Source organism: Babylonia areolata, chromosome 7, assembly GCF_041734735.1.
Source record: "Babylonia areolata isolate BAREFJ2019XMU chromosome 7, ASM4173473v1, whole genome shotgun sequence".
In the NCBI taxonomy this organism is placed as follows: domain Eukaryota; kingdom Metazoa; phylum Mollusca; class Gastropoda; order Neogastropoda; family Buccinidae; genus Babylonia; species Babylonia areolata.
In genome coordinates, this window is record NC_134882.1 from 39,620,755 (window position 1) to 39,643,948 (window position 23,194).

The 23,194-nt window shown below is 45.9% G+C and overlaps 1 protein-coding gene across 6 annotated transcripts in view; it reads left to right on the forward strand.

Moving 5' to 3' along the window:
* Positions 1–23,194, forward strand: part of LOC143284026 (uncharacterized) — a 64,631-nt gene that overhangs the window by 32,281 nt on the left and 9,156 nt on the right. For 4 of the 6 annotated variants that reach the window (XM_076590582.1, XM_076590581.1, XM_076590583.1 and 1 more), the window contains 3 exons: positions 9,573–10,794; positions 13,968–14,871; positions 20,918–21,144. In XM_076590582.1, coding sequence (XP_076446697.1) covers positions 9,573–10,794; positions 13,968–14,871; positions 20,918–21,144 — 2,353 coding nt within the window. Of the gene's footprint in view, positions 1–2,962; positions 2,989–9,115; positions 9,347–9,572; positions 10,795–13,967; positions 14,872–20,917; positions 21,145–23,194 lie in introns of those variants that run through there. The other 2 variants (XM_076590587.1, XM_076590585.1) reach the window with 2 other exon arrangements.

Consider the following 23,194-nt stretch of genomic DNA (forward strand, 5'->3'; position numbering starts at 1 on the left):
GCCAACCTTGCTGTCAGTGAGATCTGTTCCCACGTTATCTCGTGCCAACCTTGCTGTCAGTGAGATCTGTTACCACGTTATCACGTGCCAACCTTGCTGTCAGTGAGATCTGTTCCCACGTTATCTCGTGCCAACCTTGCTGTCAGTGAGGTGTATCCCCACGTTATTTCGTGCCAACCTTACTGAGAGTGAGATTCATCTCCATGTTACCTCGTGCCAACCTTGCTGCCAGTGAGACCTGTCCCCGTGTTAACTCGTGCCAACCTTGCTGTCAGTGAGATCTATTCCAACGTTACCTCGTGCCATCCTTGCTGTCAGTCAGCTATACAACTTGCTTCAATAAAACATGACAGATATAAAGTTTAGGAAGAAAGAACTACAGAAGAACAAGGGGTATTAAGTTGAAAAACTCCATCTTGTCGACTGACCGTTCAAAGGTGAAAAGACTTCTGAAAAACTGAATTGTGGGGAACATGATATAATGAATTGATGATATGATAGTGATAATAATAAACGATCGGAGTGAAGAGGACTATCCCTGTTCCATCCACATTGCTGGTCAGCCATACACAGGGGTATCCACTTTCTGCAGACAGCTTTAGGGAGCGGGTTAAAAAATCGCTTCCAATTCTTGGCCATTCCGACTCATAAACTCAGGACTGGACTCAAGACTCAAAACTCTTTACTGGCTTCAAAATATAAGAATCCGGTTGGGGCGTGGGTTATCAAAAGGACGCTCAATCATCAGCTACTTCGCATGTAAAAGTCACAGCAAATAATTGCAGCTCGCGCATAAAGTCGATCTTCGACACGTGGGCCGTACCCAGACAAACAAACCCACAGTGTGTGGCATGTGTCTGTTGTTGGTGTTGTTTGTTTGTTTCTTTTTTTTCTTTTGGCGTGAGACGTGAAGGTCAGAGTGTGATCTTGAGACAGAAAGAGAGTGGGAATCAAGGGCGCTCAGAGGTTTTTCAACATGCATGCTTCCATGCAGTGGGCGAGCTCGTCTTACCGGCAGTGTAGCGCTCCGGGCGTCGCACAACGCTGGGAACTTGCAGTGCATGGAGAGCTGTTCTGTTCTCCCCTGGGATTACACACACACACACACACACACACACACACACACATCTACCTATCTATCTATCTATCTCTGTATATACTTGTGTGTGTGATATATATATATATATATATATATATATATATATATATATATATAAGCGCACAAAAATGTTAAACGACGTGTGAATTTACTGTTGACGTCTTTGCTGATGTCTTCGTCGCCGTTGTATTGGCCTCCCCTCCCCCTCTGTTTCTTTCTAGTTTTTCTCTAAGATGTATCGGGAGAGGATGAGAAAACAGCCTCGATGACAAAGGAACTGTTTTAAACTCAAATAAAAGGGACTTCCCACGCTTTCTAATACATTGCTTGAAAGTGTGGACGGGGCGCCCCCCCCCCCCCCCCCCATACTTTATTGCAAGAACGAGAAAGCGTGTCTTGGATTGCTTTCTTACCTTCTCTGTTAACTTGGTCTGATGATGCATACTTTCAAACCGAAGAAGAAATGCGCACAAACAGATGTGTTTATTCTCTCTCTCTTTCTGTGTGTTTCGCAGCCCGTATCTTTCCGTTTATCTCTTTTTATCAGGAGAGAGAGAGAGAGAGAGAGCATAGTTGCACAACCAGGCGCACATTAACCCTATAAATCATAAACTAGTTAGTCCGAAACATGCCCATGTCAAATCAGAGTGCCACTTGAATTATGTTCCTCGTCACAGAAACTGTTTTCACACGCACCAGCCATCAGTTCTTCACAGCCAGGTTCACACACACACACACACACACACACACACACACACACACACACACACACACACACACACACACACACACAGTACATGGAATTAAAATGGAGCATTTCAATTATCCCCAGACGTAGTTATCTCGGTGCTGTATGAACAGAAACAAACACTTCGTTATCCGACCACCCAGGTGAAACGACTTGAGAGTCTGGGGCGCCGTGATTAACTGCTTTTGCCACCTGCTTTCTGCCGTGTAATTTCTTCACAGGTACCTACCTGGCGACAAGTGGTTTGCCGTTTCTAATTGTGACCGGTGTCGTCTCCTTTGCGGCTGTGTCTCCGAGAGGTGTCTGACTAAAGTGGTTGTTGCGTGAAAAAAAAGAGTATTCTTTTGTGATAATGAACTTGTGTGTGTTCGTGAAAAAAAGGAAGGGTGTTCTTTCGTGACAATGAACTTGGGTGGAAGTTGCTGTCTGTCATTGTTGGTGAACCCTTTGCGGGTTTCACGATTTTCTCCGGTCGTTGTGATAAGCGAAAGTAGTGGGATAAGAGGTTTGAAAATGAACGCGACACGCGAAATTTGTGTGGAAAGGTAAACAGTCTGCCCAGCGTGGATGCTTTTTTGTGTGTGTGTGTGTGTTTGTTTCGTTTTGTTTTGTTCAAAGGGACTCTGTCACTTGCGTTTTACTGCTGCTGTGTAAAACAGTTTGATTTGTTGCCCCAAATGTATTGTATCCATCTTTTTTAATTCTTAAACATCACGCGGATTGTTTTTGTGAATGCATACATAATGCACGTGAATTCCGGCAGATGCGGTGTTGCGAACATGGATCTGTCCGCACTCACTGACACCATCTTGATACTGAGACTGATAATGCACGTCGACTTTTCAGGGATCAGAGGATTTTGATAGAAAGAGAGAGAGAGAGGGTGTGTGTGTGTGTGTGTGTGTGTGTGTATGTGTGTGTGTGTGTGTGTGTTAGTGTTGGTGAATACGTTATTCGCAGCTAATCGCGGGCAAATGAATTTAATATCAAATGAAATGTGGAAGTAATCCTGGTGGGTTAATGCACCTTTAAGCGCAAGTTTTAAAGCCAGACTCTTCCTATAAAAACGAATTGAGCGGCTGTCCCGCAGCTCTAAACATCGGAGTTGGCCGCAAGCAATGGACCACAATGTTTCTCTAAGGTAACATTTTATCCGACACTTTACTTGAAGATCTGTGCTGTTAGTAAGTCGGTACGAACGCAAACAGGGAGGTTATTGGAAAATACAACTATGACTGAAAAAAAACAACAACTTTTGCTTAAATTGTGACTTAAAACGCATTTTTAGAGAACAGTTAAAAAAAAACAATTTGACTGACTCCTCAAATGGAGTTCTGATGTTTACCCCAGTTTTGGAGTATGGAGGACTGTAACAAAAAGCAAAGGATCAGCGTTGGAAGTTACTCAGCAAATGTATAAATAACATTTGCTTTACATCTCATCTAATCAGAGTATGTCTATTGCACAAAGAGCCGTTAATGATATTTGTAACGGGAAAGTGAGCTCTCTCATTTGGGTGCTTCCATTATTTTTTTGCTCTTAGTTTAAGATGTATCGGGCTTTCGGTTTGATCAGGACATGAAATTGTATTTTATTTAACATTCTTACACGTGTGAAGAATGAAAGTCTGAAACTGTTTTTTTTTTTGTTTGTTTGTTTTTCGAATCTTTTTTTTTTTGTTGTTGCTCGTTTTATGTTAGGAGCGAATTTTTTCCGGTTTTTGTTTGGTTATGGACCAGAAAGAATTTGTTTCTAGAAAATATACATTTTATTGCAAATTTCCCAAATATTGGTAGGGAAAAAATAGATGCAACTGATTTGCAGTTTATTATGTTTTACAGATAAAAGTACTTCACCGTGCAAGTATGGTTTAGCAGGAACAATCGAGCTAAAGGTTATACACCTCCGTTTTATGGACAACAGACTTTTTATTGTGCCTTTTTGTCTCCGTGTTTGACTGATGTTTAATTTAGCTTTGGCATGGTCTTGTTTTGGTGTGGTTGAGATTTCTGGTTGTGGATAGTTCAAGTCCAATTAGATAGCCTTGTGTGAAAGGCTGAGCTATAAACAGTGAGTTATTTTTCAACGTGCCAATATAAACAATGAGTTATTTTTCAACGTGCCAATATAAACAATGAGTTATTTTTCAACGTGCCAATATATTTGTCAAGGGGTATTCAAAGCTTATTATTGAATTATCACTGTTTAAAAAGTTACATTTCTGGTATCTCTTAAGCTTATTATTGCATTATCACTGTTAAAAAAATTACATTTCTGATATAATTTTTATCTTTCCTTTCCTCCTGGTTCTTTCTGTCTTTATCTCCCGTGCTGTCTTCACATCCAGAACCATTTTATCTCATCCCCCGAAGCTTCCTTCTTCATTCCTTCCGTCTTCGTTTTCTCTCCAAACTCCTTTCTCTGTCGCTGTGTGTACTGTCATCCATTTCTTTCTCTTCAGGCCCGGGGGGTTGATAATGTAGATTTGCTTTCATCCAGAAAGTGAAAGTGAGTTTATCTATTTACAAGCTAACCCGGGGCTTGTTTCATGCATACCGTCTGAGCAGTGTACCTCTTTGATCGCTGTCTGCAGTTTTACGTCTTTCTGCACTGAGTTAGATAGTGAGGAAGGAAAGGGCGTTCTTGTGTTGATGGAACAAAGAAAGGCGGCTTGATAGACGTGCAGATTCAATCTTCTGTCTGACTTTAGAAGAGATGGGTTCACGTCAGATTACACCTTTATCTTTGAAAGACATGATGGTTTAGACATGCGTTCCAAGATCTACAGGAAATTGTCTCATTTGGGTGGGTTTTTGGGCGATATGTGTATCTTCCTAGCAAATGTCTTCTTGAAGTTTACCTTTCCCCAATTAAAAAAAGAAGAAGAAAAGAAATGCGAGCATATGTTGAACTCATGGGAATTTGTCTCTGTGTTTTACCCATTTCTTCTCGACGACTCGTTCATAATGGAATCCTTTCAACGCGTGTCCGTTCGTAAACTCGATGCCAAGTGGAAAAGAAGAGCCACTAAACGCTTAGCGTTTATGAAAAGACAATGCTGCACGTGCAGTTCTAATCGCCGTATTTATGCTGCCATTCGGCGAATCGGTTTCGGCGTGCATTGGGTCAGAAGAAGGAACGGGACATTTCAAAGTTCGTTGGGTTAGAAGATGGAACGGGAGATTTCAGAGTTCGTTGGGTTAGAAGATGGAACGGGACATTTCAAAGTTCTCTGGGTTAGAAGATGGAACGGGACATTTCAGAGTTTGTTGGGTTAGAAGAAGGATCGGGACATTTCAAAGTTCTCTGGGTTAGAAGATGGAACGGGACATTTCAGAGTTTGTTGGGTTAGAAGATGGAACGGGACATTTCAAAGTTCTCTGGGTTAGAAGATGGAACGGGACATTTCAAAGTTCTCTGGGTTAGAAGATGGAACGGGACATTTCAGAGTTTGTTGGGTTAGAAGATGGAACGGGACATTTCAAAGTTCACTGGGTTAGAAGATGGAACGGGACATTTCAAAGTTCTCTGGGTTAGAAGATGGAACGGGAGATTTCAAAGTTCACTGGGTTAGAAGATGGAACGGGACATTTCAAAGTTCACTGGGTTAGAAGATGGAACGGGACATTTCAAAGTTCTCTGGGTTAGAAGATGGAACGGGACATTTCAGAGTTTGTTGGGTTAGAAGAAGGATCGGGACATTTCAAAGTTCACTGGGTTAGAAGATGGAACGGGACATTTCAAAGTTCTCTGGGTTAGAAGAAGGAACGGGACATTTCAAAGTTTGTTGGGTTAGAAGATGGAACAGGACATTTCAAAGTTCTCTGGGTTAGAAGATGGAACGGGACATTTCAAAGTTCTCTGGGTTAGAAGATGGAACGGGACATTTCAGAGTTTGTTGGGTTAGAAGATGGAACGGGACATTTCAAAGTTCTCTGGGTTAGAAGATGGAACGGGACATTTCAAAGTTCTCTGGGTTAGAAGATGGAACGGGACATTTCAAAGTTCTCTGGGTTAGAAGATGGAACGGGACATTTCAAAGTTCTCTGGGTTAGAAGATGGAACGGGACATTTCAAAGACCTCGCCGCTGTGCACGCCTGCCGAGGTGGCTTGTCGTGTGCTCCTCACTTGGAGAATTTGATCATCATCAGTTCTGGCACGGACTTATCCCTCACCTTCCACCTCCCTTTCTGCCACCACTCCACCCCTACCCTCCGCATCTTCGGGTACTGTTCAAGCGCCCTGCACTGAAGGAGAAGGGCACACGGGGGTCTGGTGGAGAGGAGTCAGGGTGGATGTGGATGTGAGGAGGGGAAAGGCAGGCCGTGTTAAAATTCCTCTTTTTCTCTCAAGATTGCACATGTATCAGGGTGAAATTGTTATCTTTGCCCCAGCTCAGAGAGAGAGAGAGGGGGGAGACAGACAGACAGAGAGAGAGAGACAGAGAGAATGTGTGTGTGTGTGTGTGTGTGTGTGTGTGTGTCCATGTGAGCAGTTAGAATGATTCGTTCTTTAATGTGATTACTTCACGTGCAAAATATCATTCATGTAGGATGGATGTGCTGCATCTTGATATATTTTTACAAAGTGAGTTCTGCCTTTCCTTGGAGAACCTGTTTCCGTCACTTCTCAGTTAGCTAGTAAGGGGACAGCACCGTGTGTGGGCCTGTCAACCTGATAGGGTGAGTGAAATGTTGTATACTTAGAGGTAAACATTTCTAGCACTGAGAAATGGATTCCAAAATCTTAATACCATTTGTTTTTCCTTATTTATACTATCCTGTGAGGGTTAATATGTAATGCCTTTGAACGGATTTATAATTATTTCGAATACTCAAGTTAATATTGAATGAAATGTAACCTAAGCTCATGAATGTAAGTTTCTTGAACTTATATAAATCTTTAAGAAATTGAAGTATTTCGAATTGAGAATCCAACTAGTTGATAGTAACTGGTTAGTAGTAAGTGCTCAGTTTAATTAATGGGATGTTTTAGCCTTTTCGCATATTCATTTGGAACAAGTTGTAGATTGATGTGTTGGTAAAGTGATGTTTAGAGTGAGTGAATGAACTTTGATAAACATGGGTGTAAGTTTGCTTACGAGTATTTTGATGTTTTGTCCACGGGTTTTTTCTCTTCTTGTACGAGTTGTGCCAGTCCCTTGCTCTTTAACCCTCACTTTACCGTCCCTTTTCCCATATTCCGACACGTTCTCCATTCTCAAAGACATTACAACCAACCTGAAGCCTGGTCTGGTGTAGTGAGAGGACCCTACAGACTGATACAACCGGTCACACACGCGTACGCGCGCGCACACACATTCGTACACACACACACACACACACACACACACACACACACACTGCCGGCTCACACTCACACACACACACACACACACTGCCGGCTCACACTCACACACACACACACACACACACACACACTGCCGGCTCACACTCACACACACACACACACACTGCCGGCTCACACACACACACACACACACACACACACACACACACACACACACACACACACACACACACATTCGGGTTCGCGCGCTCACACATTAATACAACACAAACACTCCCGCGCACACTCCTCACATATTTTCACAAAATGTCCCAGTCACACAGACACACGTTTTCTCAAAATGTCATTCACACAGACACACGCGTGTGGCATACATAAACTTTTTAGCAATAGTATGACTCGCTTTGCTACATTATTTCCACTTAGAAAATGGTTACACTTCAGACAGGGCTCGTTGGTATGGCAAAAAGCAATTATTTGTGTGAGAAAATCTGGCCGGGGAAAACTGATGGAAAAACATAAAACAAAAACAACTGTGGAGTGATAGGTTGTGAGACAGGGGTGTGTAAGAATGATGGTGCTGGAGGTTCCTTTCAGGTTCCGGGTTCAGGACTTGAATAGTTTGGGAAGGTGCTCAGCTTGGGTGGATAGTTGGCTATTTACTTCACTTTTCCGCGTTCAGGCGGAGGTAATGCACTGGGAGTAGTGCCCCTTGGCACGGCTTTTTCCACAGAGGGCTTTCTCGTGCATCTGATTCGGTATCGGCATCAAGAATGCTTCGGGTATGACTGATTTACTTTGTAAAGATATTTCAAACTGGAAAAAAAAAAATGTGTTGACTCGTAAATGATGTTGCAAATTTTTTGTTCACTCACTCTAGCACACAAATACCGAGTGTATCATACTTGTCAATCTAAACATGAACAGAAGCTCATAAAAAAAAAAATCAGGAAAAAAAAAAGGTTTAAGCAAACAACTCGCTGGGCCAAGAAAATCACGCGTGAAATGATAAAAAGCTCGGCGCCGGGTGTTAAAAAGCTCCCAAACCATGTGGTTCGTGTCAAAGACACTCAGCCGTTGGGAACGTTATGAGAAAAACAGCGCCCATGATTCCGCGGGTCACTGTGCCGTGGCGAAGCGAAAGTGCTCTGAATTGCTGTGGAAACAAACATGCGCGCTATGTGTGTGTCTGTATGTGAGAGAGAGAGCGCGCGCGCGCGTGAGAGCGTGTGTGTGTGCGTGCGTGTATATATATATATATATATATATATATATATAGATATTTTATGTGTGTGTGTGTGTATGTGTGTGTCACAGTGTGTGTATGTGAGCGCCAGTCTTCGGGTATGTGTCACTGAGTGACTCCCACAACTTCGAATTCGTGGATATTTTTGAAGTGCTCTTAATATTCTGGGCAGAAGATAAGGTGAGAGGTCTGTTGCTGTTGTTATTTGCGGTCGTCGTTTCTTGGTAGTGTTTGCCGTTTGAACTTGGCTGAATGAAGCTGGCAGCAATGATCAGGGTTAAAAATAGCTCGCTGTTTGGGGTTCAGTTGCTGGAGAAGTGAATTGGGCCACGTTCCATGGGAAAGTGCCAGCACTGGTGAACTGATTTAGTTCCTCAAGGTTCCATGACGTGTTTTTCTGCGTGTTTGGACGGATTGTCGTGTTTAACACACTGACGCGCAGTTCCCTCTAGTTCTGAAAACAGAACGCTAAACTAGGGATAACTGAGGTTTGATTGTGCGATCGCTCATTAACATTTCGCTGTTTAATTTGCCTGAGAACATAATTCCTCTTTGAAGTCTTCAGTTCTTCCTCCTCTCTCTCTTTCTGTCCCCCCCCCTCTCTCTCTTCCCCTTCCTGTCTCCCACCCACTCTTTCAGTAAGCTCGCTCGCAGTGGCTCAATCGCGTGCTTCAGTCTCGGCCATCGTTCTTTGAGCTCCACCTCGTTAACTTCTTGCCTTCCGAGTTTATCGCTGGCGAACAGATTAATTTGACGTTTCAAAGAAAATGTGTAGCAGTTCAAGGGAAGTGTGCGAATGAGTCGAGAGGATGTGTTGCAGAGCTGGGGGAGCCGGCGTGTGTGTGTGTGTCTTACAAGGTTCATGTCTGGTAATTTCCAACAGGGCCGGCGTTCTGTCAGAGACAGAAGAATGTGCAGAGAGTATTCATGTTTGTTTGTCAGGTGCTGTGTACAAGCCTCTTTGGTATCATGTACCGTAGCACGTCAAACCGATACAAACTAGCCCGTTAGTTTTCCCTGTGTTGGACAAATCTCGCGGCTAACCCAGTATAAAGACGCCTCTGCCAAACCCGTCGTCTGCTCTGCCAATCGCTTTGGTAGTAGTAGTTGTAGTGCCTTTTTAATGCCGAACAGACCCTGACATATATGATGTTGATCTCTTTTGCAGACTGTGGGAACCGCTATGTTGTCATCCAGATTCGAACCGCAGCCCTAACGTCGGCGCCTGTCCGTCCAGCCTGCACGCACGTGACTCCATATCGACGGGTCAGCCCAGCAGCACAACGTGCCCCTGGTCCATCCCTTCCCGCCACACTCCCGGCCGTTTCTCTCTGTGTTCGGTCATCCGCGAAGGGCAGCAGGAGGGGTTTCCCGAAGGTTTGTCAGGACAGGAAAGGGAGGACTGTGGAGCGCAGTGTGTGACCACTCCTGTGTCTGTGCCTCACGGTCTTCGTCCCTCACCGAAGCTGCCCCTGTTGGGGTCCTCTGTGTGTCGTCTGTGCCTCGACCCGGGCCTCGGGGAGAGAGGGTGCAGGACGGATATTCCCGGACAAGAGTTGGTGGAGCCACACTGTAGGTCTGTTCACCTACGCCGTTCGGACTCGGGGGATATATCTCACGCACGTGCGACGTCGTGCACGCTCTCATCGTTAGATTGGCAACAGTCAGAAACAAGAGGCTGTCACTTGAACGCTGTTTCTTCTCGTGTGTGTGCGTGTTCTTCTTCCCCCTGCTGCCCACGAGACCACGTGGTGGGCGGCGAGTGTGTCTGTGAGTCACGTGGTTGTGTCAGGACAGAGCTCTGTCAGCGGGGTGTCGTTGTGGCGCCGTGGGAAGACCACCAGTGTGTCGTCTTCCGCCCTCACTACGATCAGCACGTGTCAGCAGGTGTCGGTTCAGGTGCTCGTAGTCCAGACTGTCGAGGGCCGAGTGACCTGGACAGCTCGTGCAGTCCGCACACGTGCCCCGTGTGTCCCTGTCTGCGATGCCAGCAGCACAGACTGGTGTCGCCCGCGCCCTCTGTTACAAGAAACGTCACAAAGCGGCAGGAACAAACCCTTCCCCCGGCACCACACCCGGCGAACATTGACCACGCGTGGTCGTCCTCTTTTCACGGCGCCTCGGACAGTGCCACTCACACCCATTCCCCCCTGAACCCAGAACAACCAGGTGCTCGGCAAAGCTCATGTTCTCAGAAAAAGAGCGATTGGACAAGGATGGTGCGCATGCGCTGTGTGGGGCGGTGCCTGCTGCTGTTAGTGCTGATGGGGTTCGGGGGACTGTTTGCTCACGTCACCGTCACTGACGTCACCGACGGTCACAATGGAGTTGATGGCTCTGGTGGAGGTGGTGTGCTACTTGGGGGAAATTACCAGGTCGACATCCTTAAGGTAAGAGTGGGGAGGAGGTGGAGAGAGAGGGGAGGGAGGGGGGGAGAGGAGTAATGCTTTGGGGAAAATTACCAGGTCGACATCCTCAGGGTAGGAGACAGAGGGCGGAGGGAGGGGGGCGTAGAGAGAATGAGACAGATATAGAGAGAGGGAGCGGGGGGTGGGTTGGGGTGGGGGGGTGAGAGAGTGCTGCTTCGGGGAGAGGGGGTGGGAATTACCAGTTCGACTTCCTCAGGGTAAGAGTCATCTTCAGGCGGGTGGGGGGTCGGGAAGGGGGAGAGAGAGAAAGTGTGAGTGAGAGAGGCTGGCATATTAAGCAGTTTCTGTCTGTAACAAAGTACATGGTGTAATCTAATAGTTTGTTTTAAAATATGCCTTGTGCTCCGTGTCACACAATCGCTTTGCATGTTTACTTTCGTACTGCGAAGTTAGCTTTAATCCTACCCCACCTCGCCCCCCCCCCTCCTGACTACCCCCTCCCCCTGACCCCCTCCCCTCAAAAAAAAAAAAAAAAAAAAAAAAAAAAAAAAAAAATAGCGCGCGCGCGCACGCACGCATGCACGCACACACACACACACACACACACACACACACACACACACACACACCGGCACAACAAAACAAAAACAAAAACAACTGTGGACTGAAGAGGAAGTATATCCGTTACAAACATCTGCCCTCATCAAGTTCTCTGTCTCGTCTCCGTATCTGCCTGAGTCTCTCTCCGCCCTGTCTGTATGCAAGGTCTGGTGCTTCTCGATTTTACCCCAGACTTTGCGCTCTTCTGTGTGTATGTGTATGTATGTATGTATGTACGCACGAACGTGCGCGTGTGTGTGCGCGCGCGCGTGCGCGTGCGTCTGATTTGTATGTTTACGAGTATCCAGGTGTTTATGTGCAGATGTGTGTATATTGATGATGCAACATTTTATTATTTTTTTCCGTTTCCTTCACGTTTTCTTTCATGTGTCTCCTCACCTTCACTTTTCGTGGTCTAATGCGTTAGTTATCTATTTATTTATTATTATTATTATTATTATTATTATTGTTACTACTACCTTTTTTATATTGTAATTATTTATTTATTTGCTTATTTATGTACGCTTATCTATTATTTATTCACCTTTTTTTTTCTCAAGGCTTAAGCGCGTTGGGTTACGCTGCTGGTCAGGCATCTGCTTGGCAGATGTGGTGTAGCGTATATGGATTTGTCCGAACGCAGTGACGCCTCCTTGAGCTACTGAAACTGAAACTAATGCGTTAATAAAACCACCAGTCTCCCTTTCCTGTCCCTCTCTCCTGTCAAACATGTACGTTATATTCACATATATATATATATATATATGTGTGTGTGTGTGTGTGTGTGTGTGTGTAGGTGCGCGCGCGCGTGTGTGCACGTTTGTGTGACAAAAAACACAGGTGTGTAGCACATAGGCCTATGGATCAGTCCACGGGCTTTGACACGTTGAAACTGAATTTTTAAGCAATCCAGCGCCACCCATCTCTGTCTCTGTCTCCGTGTAAGAATTCCTCCACTTCTCCCCACACTGCCCGGCCCAATTCTGGTCCAGTATTTTTTGTTTCACAATGACGAACAAGAATATATGTCCATCAGTTGGATGACAGACAGACAATACATGAATGAAATTGAATATCATACTCCCAGAAGTGAGACCAAAAAAATTTTGTTTCAACACTAAGGATTTAAGTTGCATCCGTGAAACGGATTCCAGACCAGTGACACACTTGCTGTTTATTGAAAAGGCTTCTGGATTTGGATGATTGTTTTTTAATCTGATTTAACGCTCGACTCTAGTCCCAAAGAAAGTGATCTTGATAAATCCGGAAGACTGATGGAAAATACTTATCAAACGCAGCATGATAACTGATAAAAAAAAATAAAAATAAAAAATTAAAAGCGTAACAAAGGACGCATTATAAGACGTGAAAGACCAATCAAACGCTGCAATTGGTGGGGCCAGGGGAAAAAAAAACCCAGCGAAAGTTAGTATCCAGCATCCGTAGCAAGTTTTCAGGCCAGTTCCGTGTCCGGGATTTGAACTCGCAACCTTTCCCGCTGAATGTTCAGAGGTATGTAACTGTATATTCGTGCGTTCGCAAGCGGATTGAGGAGCAACTGCAAAGAACGCCTGAACAGACTTGTTTTGCCGTGACAAAACAGGCGAGCCAACTCTTGCTTGAAGGTGGAGATTTACAAGAAACAGAAGTGACTTCCCTTCCTTCATTCCGTGTTTTGGGTTTGAATTCATATTGCTATCTGAAACGGAAGGGAAAAAGGGAAGTTTTAAAATGCGCAGCAGCACACGCATACAGCAATACGCACATACTCTGACGCACGGATGTGCGAGCGTACGCGCGCGCGCACACACACACACAACAGACACACACACACACACCACCACCACCACCACCACCACCACCACCACCACCACCGTCTACTACTACTACTACTACACACACACACACACACACACACACATACAAGTGTTCAAGCGTCCATCATAATGCATGCATGCGCACTGGCTCCGGCACACACAACCACAGCCGTGCGACCCAGTCAGGAGAGAGAGAGAGAGAGAGAGGAGGGTGCCAAAATGGGGAAGCGGATCGTGAGGAGAAGAAAAGACAGACATGGAAGGGGGAGGAGGAATTTGTCGCACCACACACACACCGATGATTGTAGACATTTTGTTAAAAAGTATTAGTTTTCGCATTTGAATATTAGTATTTCATGATAAATAAGAGGAAGAAGGAAGATCTGGGGGACGGAACGTATGAAGGGAAAAAAGAGGTCATCGTCCGAAGAAATATCGTGTGGAGGAGGCTTAAGAAAAATCTTGTAAACGTTAAGTGCAGGCGTGAATAGAATAACTTTAAGAAAACACAACACTTGGTCTAGGATATAGGTGACGATACCACCACACCTCACTTTTGTGTCACGTGTGTGTGTGTTGTGTGTGTGTGTGTGTGTGGGTGTGTTTTACCTGTTGGTAGATCTGTCTGTCATTTTCACTGAGCACCGATGTCACAAGCGTTTCGAATGCATGTAGGTGTGACCTCAATCGATATGTCTGTCTTGTCTCTTTCTCTGCCTGCCCTTTTCATTCTTCGTTGATGAAACACTGATCCGCCTTCCTTTTTTGCACGTGCAGAAATTACAGATGCGGCCTGTCCCAGTGAGAGAGTTCCAGGCCTGTCTCCGCAAGGTCCGCAACAAGTTCGACCTGCTCCGCATCTTCCTGGCTGATAAGGACATCAGCGATGAGTCTTTGAGGAGGCTCCTCACTGCCTCCCTACCTTCGTCATCGTCTCGCACTTCAGTCCACTCTGACGTCAGAAACATTGCTGTGATGTCACCCACAGATGACGTCGATACAGAGTTTGCTGCCGTCACCACGCGCTCGGATTTACGTATTGGCGTCTCCAACGATGAAGGGGCGCACCCGAAGGACATTGTTAAAGACGTTCTGTCCAGACTCATGAAGTCACAGACCCCGAACGCGACAGGGAAAGACCCCAACGAAAGTGCCGAGGCTATGGCGGTGAAAGAAAAACACCGAAAAGACGTCACAGAAAAGGACGTGCCATTATCCAGAGGAGAAAAATCCAGAAGAGAACTCCTCAAAAGGAATATCGCGTTATCGAAACAGAAAATGGTCCAGCACAGCCTTCGTCACAGTGGCTCAAAGTCTGTGAAAAGTAAAGCATCAGCCATGGCTTACAAAGCCTCAGAGAATAAACCTGTGGGCATGGACACCGAGCAGTCATCCGCACAGCGGGGATCTTTGGCTCAGGATGAAGTCAAACAAGACGAGTTGTTACCCTCTGGTGGTGAAGCCTCTGACGTAAAAAGTGACGTCGGTGCAGTCGCGTCACTGTCTAGCGTGGCGGTCTCTGACGTCAGACAGAGCTCGGTCATGGACGAAGCACAGTTGGAAGAGGCTTACGAACGCGTGAAGCACATGCATGACGAGGATGATTATTCTGAAGGTGAAGAGGTTGATGAGGAGATGGATTATTATAACGACGCGGCGCACCCGGATGCTATTTTAGAAGGTAAAGCTATTGTGCGTTTTGTGTGTGTGTCTGTGTGTCCGTGTCTGTGTGTGCGCGCGCGCATGTGCGTGTGTGTATGTATGTGTGTGTGTGTGTTCGCGCGCTTGCTTTTGTGTGGATATGAGCATGTGTGTGTGTGTGTGTGTGTGTGTGCAGTCGATAATTTTCACTCATTAACATACTTTCGGAACTGTACTAGATTAACGTGATACCGGAAGAGGTAAAACCTTGCGGAAAACCCCACACTAAAACAAACTTCTAAGCGGACCCATGGGCACTTCACGACAGAGTGTGTGTAACAATAATTTGAAGTGACCACAGGCTTGGTGGACGCATAATCATGTCTCACGCTGACCCCAACGTCCAGTTTGACTGTGGCGCAAGCTTTGTATTGTTGTTCAGCTCACACGTGAACAGAGCGTCTCGGAAGATAAAATGATTCGAGGAGGGAAGAGACGGGCGCAATAGCCGAGTGGTTAAAGCGTTGGACTGTCAATATGAGGGTCCCGGGTTCGAATCACGGTGACGGCGCCTAGTGGGTAAAGGGTGGAGATTTTTACGATCTCCCAGGTCAACATATGTGCAGACCTGCTAGTGCCTGAACCCCCTTCGTGTGTATATGCAAGCAGAAGATCAAATGCGCACGTTAAAGATACTGAAATCCATGTCAGCATTCGGTGGGTTATGGAAACAAGAACATACCCAGCATGCACACCCCCGGAAACGGAGTATGGCTGCCTAAATGGCGGGTAAAAAACGGTCATACACGTAAAAGCCCACTCGTGTGCATACGAGTGAACGCAGAAGAAGACGCAGAAGAAGAAGAAGAGGAGGGAAGAGTTGGAAAATTATGACTTTCTCCCGACCCCAGCTTTTTTACGTTCCTATTTTCTCGTAATCCTCACACCACTGATCCCCCGCACCCACAGCCCAGCACTCCCCAATCCCTTTTCCCCACCTCTCCTCTCAACTTTGCCCTATCTACCTTCTGTCTTCGTACAACTTGAGCACGCACGCACGCACACACACACACATACACCCACACACACATACACACGCACACACGGACACACGCACACACGCACACACACACACAAACACACACACACACACACACACACACACACACACACACACACACACACACACACGAACACACACACACACACACACACACACACACACACACACACACACACGCTGGGATTGGTGATTCGGGAGGAGTTCAACGAAGGGAACTTTCTTTCCCGTGACATTTCATATCTGCGTGGGTGGGTGGGTTGGTGTGTATGTGCGCGCGTGTGTGTATGTATACATGTATGCATAATGTATGTATGCTGTAGTGTGTTTATATGTATTAGAAGGTAAAGCTATCGTGCGTTTTGTATGTGTGTCTGTGTGTCCGTGTCTGTGTGTGTGTGCGCGCGCGCATGTGCGTGTGTGTATGTGTGTGCTCGCGCGCGCGCTTTTGTGTGGATAAGTTCATGCGAGCGAGCGCTTGTCTGTGTGTGTGTGTGTGTGTGTGTGTGTGTGTGTTTATATTTAAGTGCTTGTGCGTGTATATTATATATGCATGTATAATGTTTGTTTAAAAGGGTTTGTACATGTTTATGATTATACATGTGTACGCATGTGTGTGCGCCCTGTGTGTTTCATTGATTGTTTTCGTCTGTTCTGATTATGTTAATTTCTCACTCATTCTTTCTTTCTGTCTGTCTGTCTTTCTGTGTCTTTCTTGTCCCCCCCCCCCTCTTTCTCTCTCCCTCCCTTTCTCTTTTTTTTTCCCTCGGGGCAGGATGTAAAAAAGCAGGTCTCTGCTTTTTCCGTTACCCCGGCTCATATAAGAAAAAACATCAGTGCTCTCTCTCTCTCTCTCTCTCTCTCTGTCTGTCTGTCAATCTCAGTATCTGATTTTAACATCTGCGTGTTTAGTTTAACAGAACCTCTCTCACAATCTTTCACCGTCTCTGCCGCCCACTGTCACTCACTCTCACTATGTTACTTTATTTTTCTCTCTCATACTCTTCACACCCCGCTCTCTCTTCCTCTATTTCTCGCGCGCACTTTTTCTCTTTAAATCATCTCTCTCACTCCCTCGTTGCTATTTCCCCACGCACTCTCATTCTCTCTCTACTAACTTTCCCCCTTTCTCCCCTATTTCTCACTTCCACTGCCCCGGCCCCCCGACCCCCTGCCCCTCTTTTTCTGACCCCTCCCCCCTCTCTTTCTGACACTCGCTCGCCCTTCTCTCACGCGGTCTCTCTCTTTTGTGTTTGTATTTGTATTTCTTTTTATCACAGCAGATTTCTCTGTGTGAAATTCGGGCTGCTCTCCCCAGGGAGAGCACGTCGCTACACTACAGCGCCACCCGGTTTTTTTTTTTTGTTGTTGTTTTTGTATTTTTTCCTGCGTGCGGTTTTATTTGCTTTTCCTGTCGAAGTGGATTTTTCTACAGAATTTTGCCAGGAACAATCCTTTTGTTGCCGTGGGTTCTTTTACGTGCGCTAAGTGCATGCTGCACACGGGACCTCGGTTTATCGTCTCATCCGAATGACTAGCGTCCAGACCACCACTCAAGGTCTAGTGGAGGGGGAGAAAATATCGGCGGCTGAGCCGTGATTCGAACCAGCGCGCTCAGATTCTCTCGTTTCCTAGGCGGACGCGTTACCTCTAGGCCATCACTCCGCATCTTTCTCTCACACACTCCCTCGCCCGTCTCTCTCCCCCCTCTCTTTTATTTTTTTCCATTCCATGATTTCTTTTGACCTCTCTCGCTCTCACTACTCTCTTCTCCCTCTCTCCCCCTGTCTCTCGCTCCCTCCTTCCATATCGCCCTCCCCCCTCCCTCTTGCTCTCTCTTATCCCCCCCTCCCTCTCTCTTGCTCTCTTATCCCTCCCCCCTCTCTCTTGCTCTCTCTTTTATCCCGCTCTCCCTCTCTCTTGCTCTCTCTTATCCCCTCTCCCTTGCTCTCTCTTATCCCCCCTCCCTCTCTCTTGCTCTCTCTTATCCCCCCTCCCTCTCTTGCTCTCTTATCCCCTCTCCCTCTCTTGCTCTCTCTTATCCCCCTCTCCCTCTCTCTTGCTCTCTTATCCCCCCTCCCTCTCTCTTGCTCTCTCTTATTCCCCCCTCCCTCTCTTCCTCTCTCTTATCCCCTCTCCCTCTCTTGCTCTCTCTTATCCCCCTCTCCCTCTCTCTCCGTCTCCTCTCTCACCCGCTCTGTCTGTATGCTTACCTGTCTGTATCTGTCTGTCTGTATGTCTGTCTGTCTCTCTCTCTCTCCCTCTCCCACTCTGTGTCCCTGTCTCTCTGTCTCAGTCTGTCTTTCTATATCTCTCTCCCTCCCTCCCTCCAGTGAGAGTCAGCTTGTATCTTCTCGGAAATGTGTTCGGCTATAGGTGCAGCATACTTCGATTTTTTTCATCTTTTTATTAATTTTTTTTTTTTTTTTTTTTTAAAGTCAATGCTGACATTTTTGCCGTTTCCCATCCCTTACCTTCATTGCCAGTCCGGGAACGAAGGAAATGGCGTAATAAAACATGCTGATGAAGTTTACTGTTCCGAAGAATAGCTCGCTCTTTTTCTGCGTGGTTGCACTGACGAGAACTGTTAAAACTTTTGAAGCAGGTACTTGTTTCTTGACATTCCATTGGGAGTTTTGTTTTTTCCCCATTTTGTTTAAGGACTTTAATCCAAATTTTTTTTTGAAGAAGCGTCGCTGACGGTTTTTTATTTGTGTTTGTTTTTGTTTTGTTTTGTTTAACACACACACACACACAGAAACACGCACGCACGCACGCACACACACACACACACACACACGCACGCACGCACGCGCGCGCGCGCACACACACACTCAAGCACACACTCACACACACACACACACACGCACACACGCACACACACACACACACGCACACACACACATATATATATATACACACGCAAATACACACACACACACACACACACACACACACAAACACACACAAACACAGAGGGAGAGACACGCACAAACACGCGCGCACAAACACGCACGCACGCACGCATACACACGCACACACACGCACAAACACACACGCGCGCGCACACACACACACACACACACACACACACACACACACACACACAGGGAGAGAGTGTGACCACGTGCTTGCATACCTATGTCCGTGCGTGCGTATGACCGGTACCATGTGTCATTCTCTCGACACTGAAGGTTTGCCCAATAATGAGGTTTAAATTCTGTAACACAAGTAACAAATTTCAATATGTAACATAAGTAGCAAATTTCAGTTTACAGTTGCTCGGTGACAAATTGACATTTGGAGAAAGCTTGAGGCATTGTATTTCTAGAGATAACATTCAGACAGGGGGGGAAATCTATTCTTGAAAATGTAAAGTTCATTGGGTTGGTTTACTTTGCTGCTTGCTTCGTTTTGAAACTTGGAAATACGGGGACGGAGCAGGAAAGTAAAACCTCGGTGTTTACTGGGGGTTTTCTTGCATGGAAATCGAAGCAAGCTGAAGCAACTGAACTAGAGTCTGGCTCACTTCCTTGAAGGTAAACTGCCACACAAGCATTAAAAAAGCGAGGTTTATGAATAGAGAGGGGAGTAGGAAAGTATGCTTCTGACAGTGAACTTTTTTTTTCTTTCTGTCAAATATAGTTTTTCTGTCATACTGAAAACAACAACAGCAACAGATCCGTTACATTTCCAGCGATGATTTTATCACATCTCAGAGTCTCTTATCCATCTCTTCCCCCCTCCTTATTTATCCTTTTTCATTCTTTCGTCCGTACTCTGCCCACATTTTGAATTTAAATCTGTTGAACTCGTATATGATACATAAAGAGATCTATAGCAATAGACTGCAGAAACCTTGAAAAAATCTGGCACGGCAGTAGTCAAATCTAAGTAGACCTTTTATGTGCAAAATATAGTATAAGGTTAAGGTAAAATAATGTACATATGTAATGGATCTGTCCGTTGTACCATCGCTTGAAAAAAAATTATAAGGCTTGAATATTTTTCTCTTTCTCCCTCCGTTATTTTCCGATTCGTCCTCCTAATCGCATTCACCTTTCCCCTTCTGTTCACATTTTCTATCTGGCGCCTTGCCTGGGAATGTTGAATGAAGAACATAACCGCTTTGTCTAATTCAGTGTTGATAGTTTGCTAGGTACATTTTGGTGTGTGATTTTGATGGAATGTGCTATATATGATGTCATGTGTTCTGTAAAGCGTGGAGAGCAGTTTTCTTGACAGAAGGCTATATAAGTATACAGTTTTGCTAACACCCCACCCCACACCCCGCCCTCCACCTCCCCTAACGCCGACTATCCAGAGGCCCTTTTGGCCGAGATGTGTGGGGATGTAACTTGGGGAAAAGACATTCTCCGTTATAATTTCTAGCCCAGATAGTCGGGACACCAGCTGCCTCCTTTGCTGTTCTGATGGTGACAGGCGGACACGATACATACCATACATTACAGAATGTTTTATTATCTCAATAAGAGAAATTCGTGTGTGCTGTATGCTACGCAAACAATAGACGAGAATCACTGTCATTCAGTATGAATACATAAAAAAATAAACATCAAATACTGAATGCTAAGTTGACGTGAAACTATTTGTCATACAAGCTTTTGGTAACAAGAAGCAGCAAGAACAAGTTCTTACATTGATAATGATATGTACACGTATGCGTCCAAAATTCTACTGTATCTGTGTTTGTGTGTGATTTTCGATTTATGTTTGTACCTTATCTACTATCTCCCCTCTCTCCCCCGTATCCTCAATATTCCTCGTGACCCCGGTACACCTGGTGATAAAGAAATATTCTGCTCTATTCTGTGCTATTCTGTTTCGATTTATCTTTGTACCTTTTTATTTACTCTCCCCCCCCCCCTTATATTCCTTGTGACCCCGGTACACTTGTTAATAGATACATACTCAGTTCTGTTCTATTCTAATCATCCCAGGTGCAGATTCACCTCGGAGAAAAGCCACAGGTATCATATTCATGACTTTCTCTTTCCCCCCACAGAACTGGAAGCGGCGGTGCACCACATCGTGGAGATGGTCGACAACCCCCAAGCTCTCTGCAGGGATCCCCGCCCTCAGGTCATCTGCGTCCAGGACCCCAAGAAGCTGAACCGCCAGATGTACCCGGCCTGCACCATCGTCCACCGATGTCGCAACGACAGCGGCTGCTGTGAGAGGAACCACGAGTGTGGCCCCATCAAGGAGCAGGTCTTCTTCCGCACCTTCCTGGTCAGTGAGAGGAGGTGTGGGGGGTGGGGGGAGGGGGAGAGATTTGGGTGGGGGGTGGGTGAATGGTGGTGGTGATGATGATGGATGATAATAAAGATGGGTATTTGAGAATTGTGGTGCTAGTGGCATTGCCTACGTTTTTTTTTGTTGTGAAGAATGCAAATGCCCCGATCACAGTTTTGATGATAAAAAGACGAGAATCCAGCGCTATAACCATTCGGCTACCGCACCCGTCAGTTCATCTCTGTCAGATGTTTTGACTCGCTCTCACCATAAGTAGTTCGTTATATGATATAAAGTAACACCATGCATGTAACATCTTAAGAGATGTCACAAAATCATGCCAGAATGTACGCGCAAGTTTAACCCATCAGTTCGGGCAGTGTGGCAGCCTGAGCGTTTCGTAGGGCCGATGTTGACCGTAGGAAAGTGGCTGATCCTACTAAAAGGCCCCCGTATCAGGAACTTCCAAGTTTCCCCAAGTGCCAGTATGTAGGATTGGAGTTCGGCTTCCGTTTACCAACAGTGTACCTTCTTGTTGGGCAGTCTTTACCCCTCGTATCGAGAACTTCCAAGTTTCCCCAAGTGCCAATGTGTAGGAGTGGAGTTCAGTTTCCGTTTAGTAACAGTGTACCTTCTTGTTGGGCAGTCTTTACAGAGCCAGTAGCTCATTTCCAGTTTCGAGCCGATCTCTCTAGTTCAGACATTGCGCTCTGCCGCTTCGTGAAACTTTCCCGTCAAAAATCTGAAAGTGGGTGGAAATGGACCTTACATCGAGTAAGAAATAAAAAGCAAAAATAAACATTTTTATTACAGACCTAATCACCGCTTGTTCGTTTTGTTTGTTTGTTTTTCCTTTGTCTGCTGACGTCATATTGCCTTTTTCAAAACCATACACAAAAGTTTGCTCCATATCATGACTTTCATCGGCTTTTGTTAATTGTCGAAAGGGATTTGATTGTCACCAGCTGGTTGTCTTCAATTACATTTGTTTATTTGGTTGGTTAAAAAATGTTGACCATTTATTTTGTTATGGAGAGGACAGTTTGTGGTGCAGCTGCTTTTCTCACCCCTCATGGGAGCCCTGCCCATTAGAAGACCTTTTGTCCCGGGCAGGGCGAAATCCTATCGAAAAACAGCGCCAAGCAAATCCTCGCCGAGACGTTTGTGGTCACAGACCCTCAGACATTTCAAGCCTCCTCTCAGACAGTCCTGATGGTTCATCACCCCCCACACCCACCCCACCCCTCCTCTTTGAAAGAAGTGACATCATGTCTCCTTCCCCACCCCCCAATTCCCCCTCAAGACACTATCTCCCCACCCACCCACAGACACACAGAGGGACATACAGAGAGAGACACACTGTCGCACACGTACGCACAGACACACCTAGACACACGGACATATGTATATATATATATAGAGAGAGAGAGAGAGAGAGAGAGAGAGAGAGCGACACACACACACGCTCGTACACACACGTGCACACACACACACACACACACACTCTCTCTTCTCTTCTCTTCTCTTTGAAGGAGACATCAGTGAGGACAGAGGAGCAGAGCTTTGTTAAAAAAAAAAAAAAAAGAGGGGGGCGTGGGGGGGCTGAGAGAAGAGCAAGTCTCAGTCTGCCTCAGTTTCCAGGCCATTAGAACCGGTCCTTCAGCCACAGAGACAGGGGATGGGAGGGGGTAGGGGGGACGGGTCGCGTGGGCGGCTGAAAGGGTGGGGCGTCAGACTTTTAGGTCTTCATCCTTGTTCGTTTCTGTTGTTTTCTTCTTTGGTTATGCGCTGTTCGGTATTATTTGCTACTGGATTGTTGGCCTGGGAGATGGGAGTTTGTGGGCGCATCTGCCTACAGCCTCATGAAACAGCTGTCGATTTCTGGCAGAGAGTGGACATGGGCTCTCAAGGCAATGGCAGAAGCAGCAGAAAAGAGTTCAGCTGGACGTACGATGGCTCAAAGGTTAAAATGTCTGCCAGAAAAGGTGACTCAGTCCTGAAGTGGCGACCACCCTGGAGGCGCGGGTTCGAACCTGCTGAGGACCAG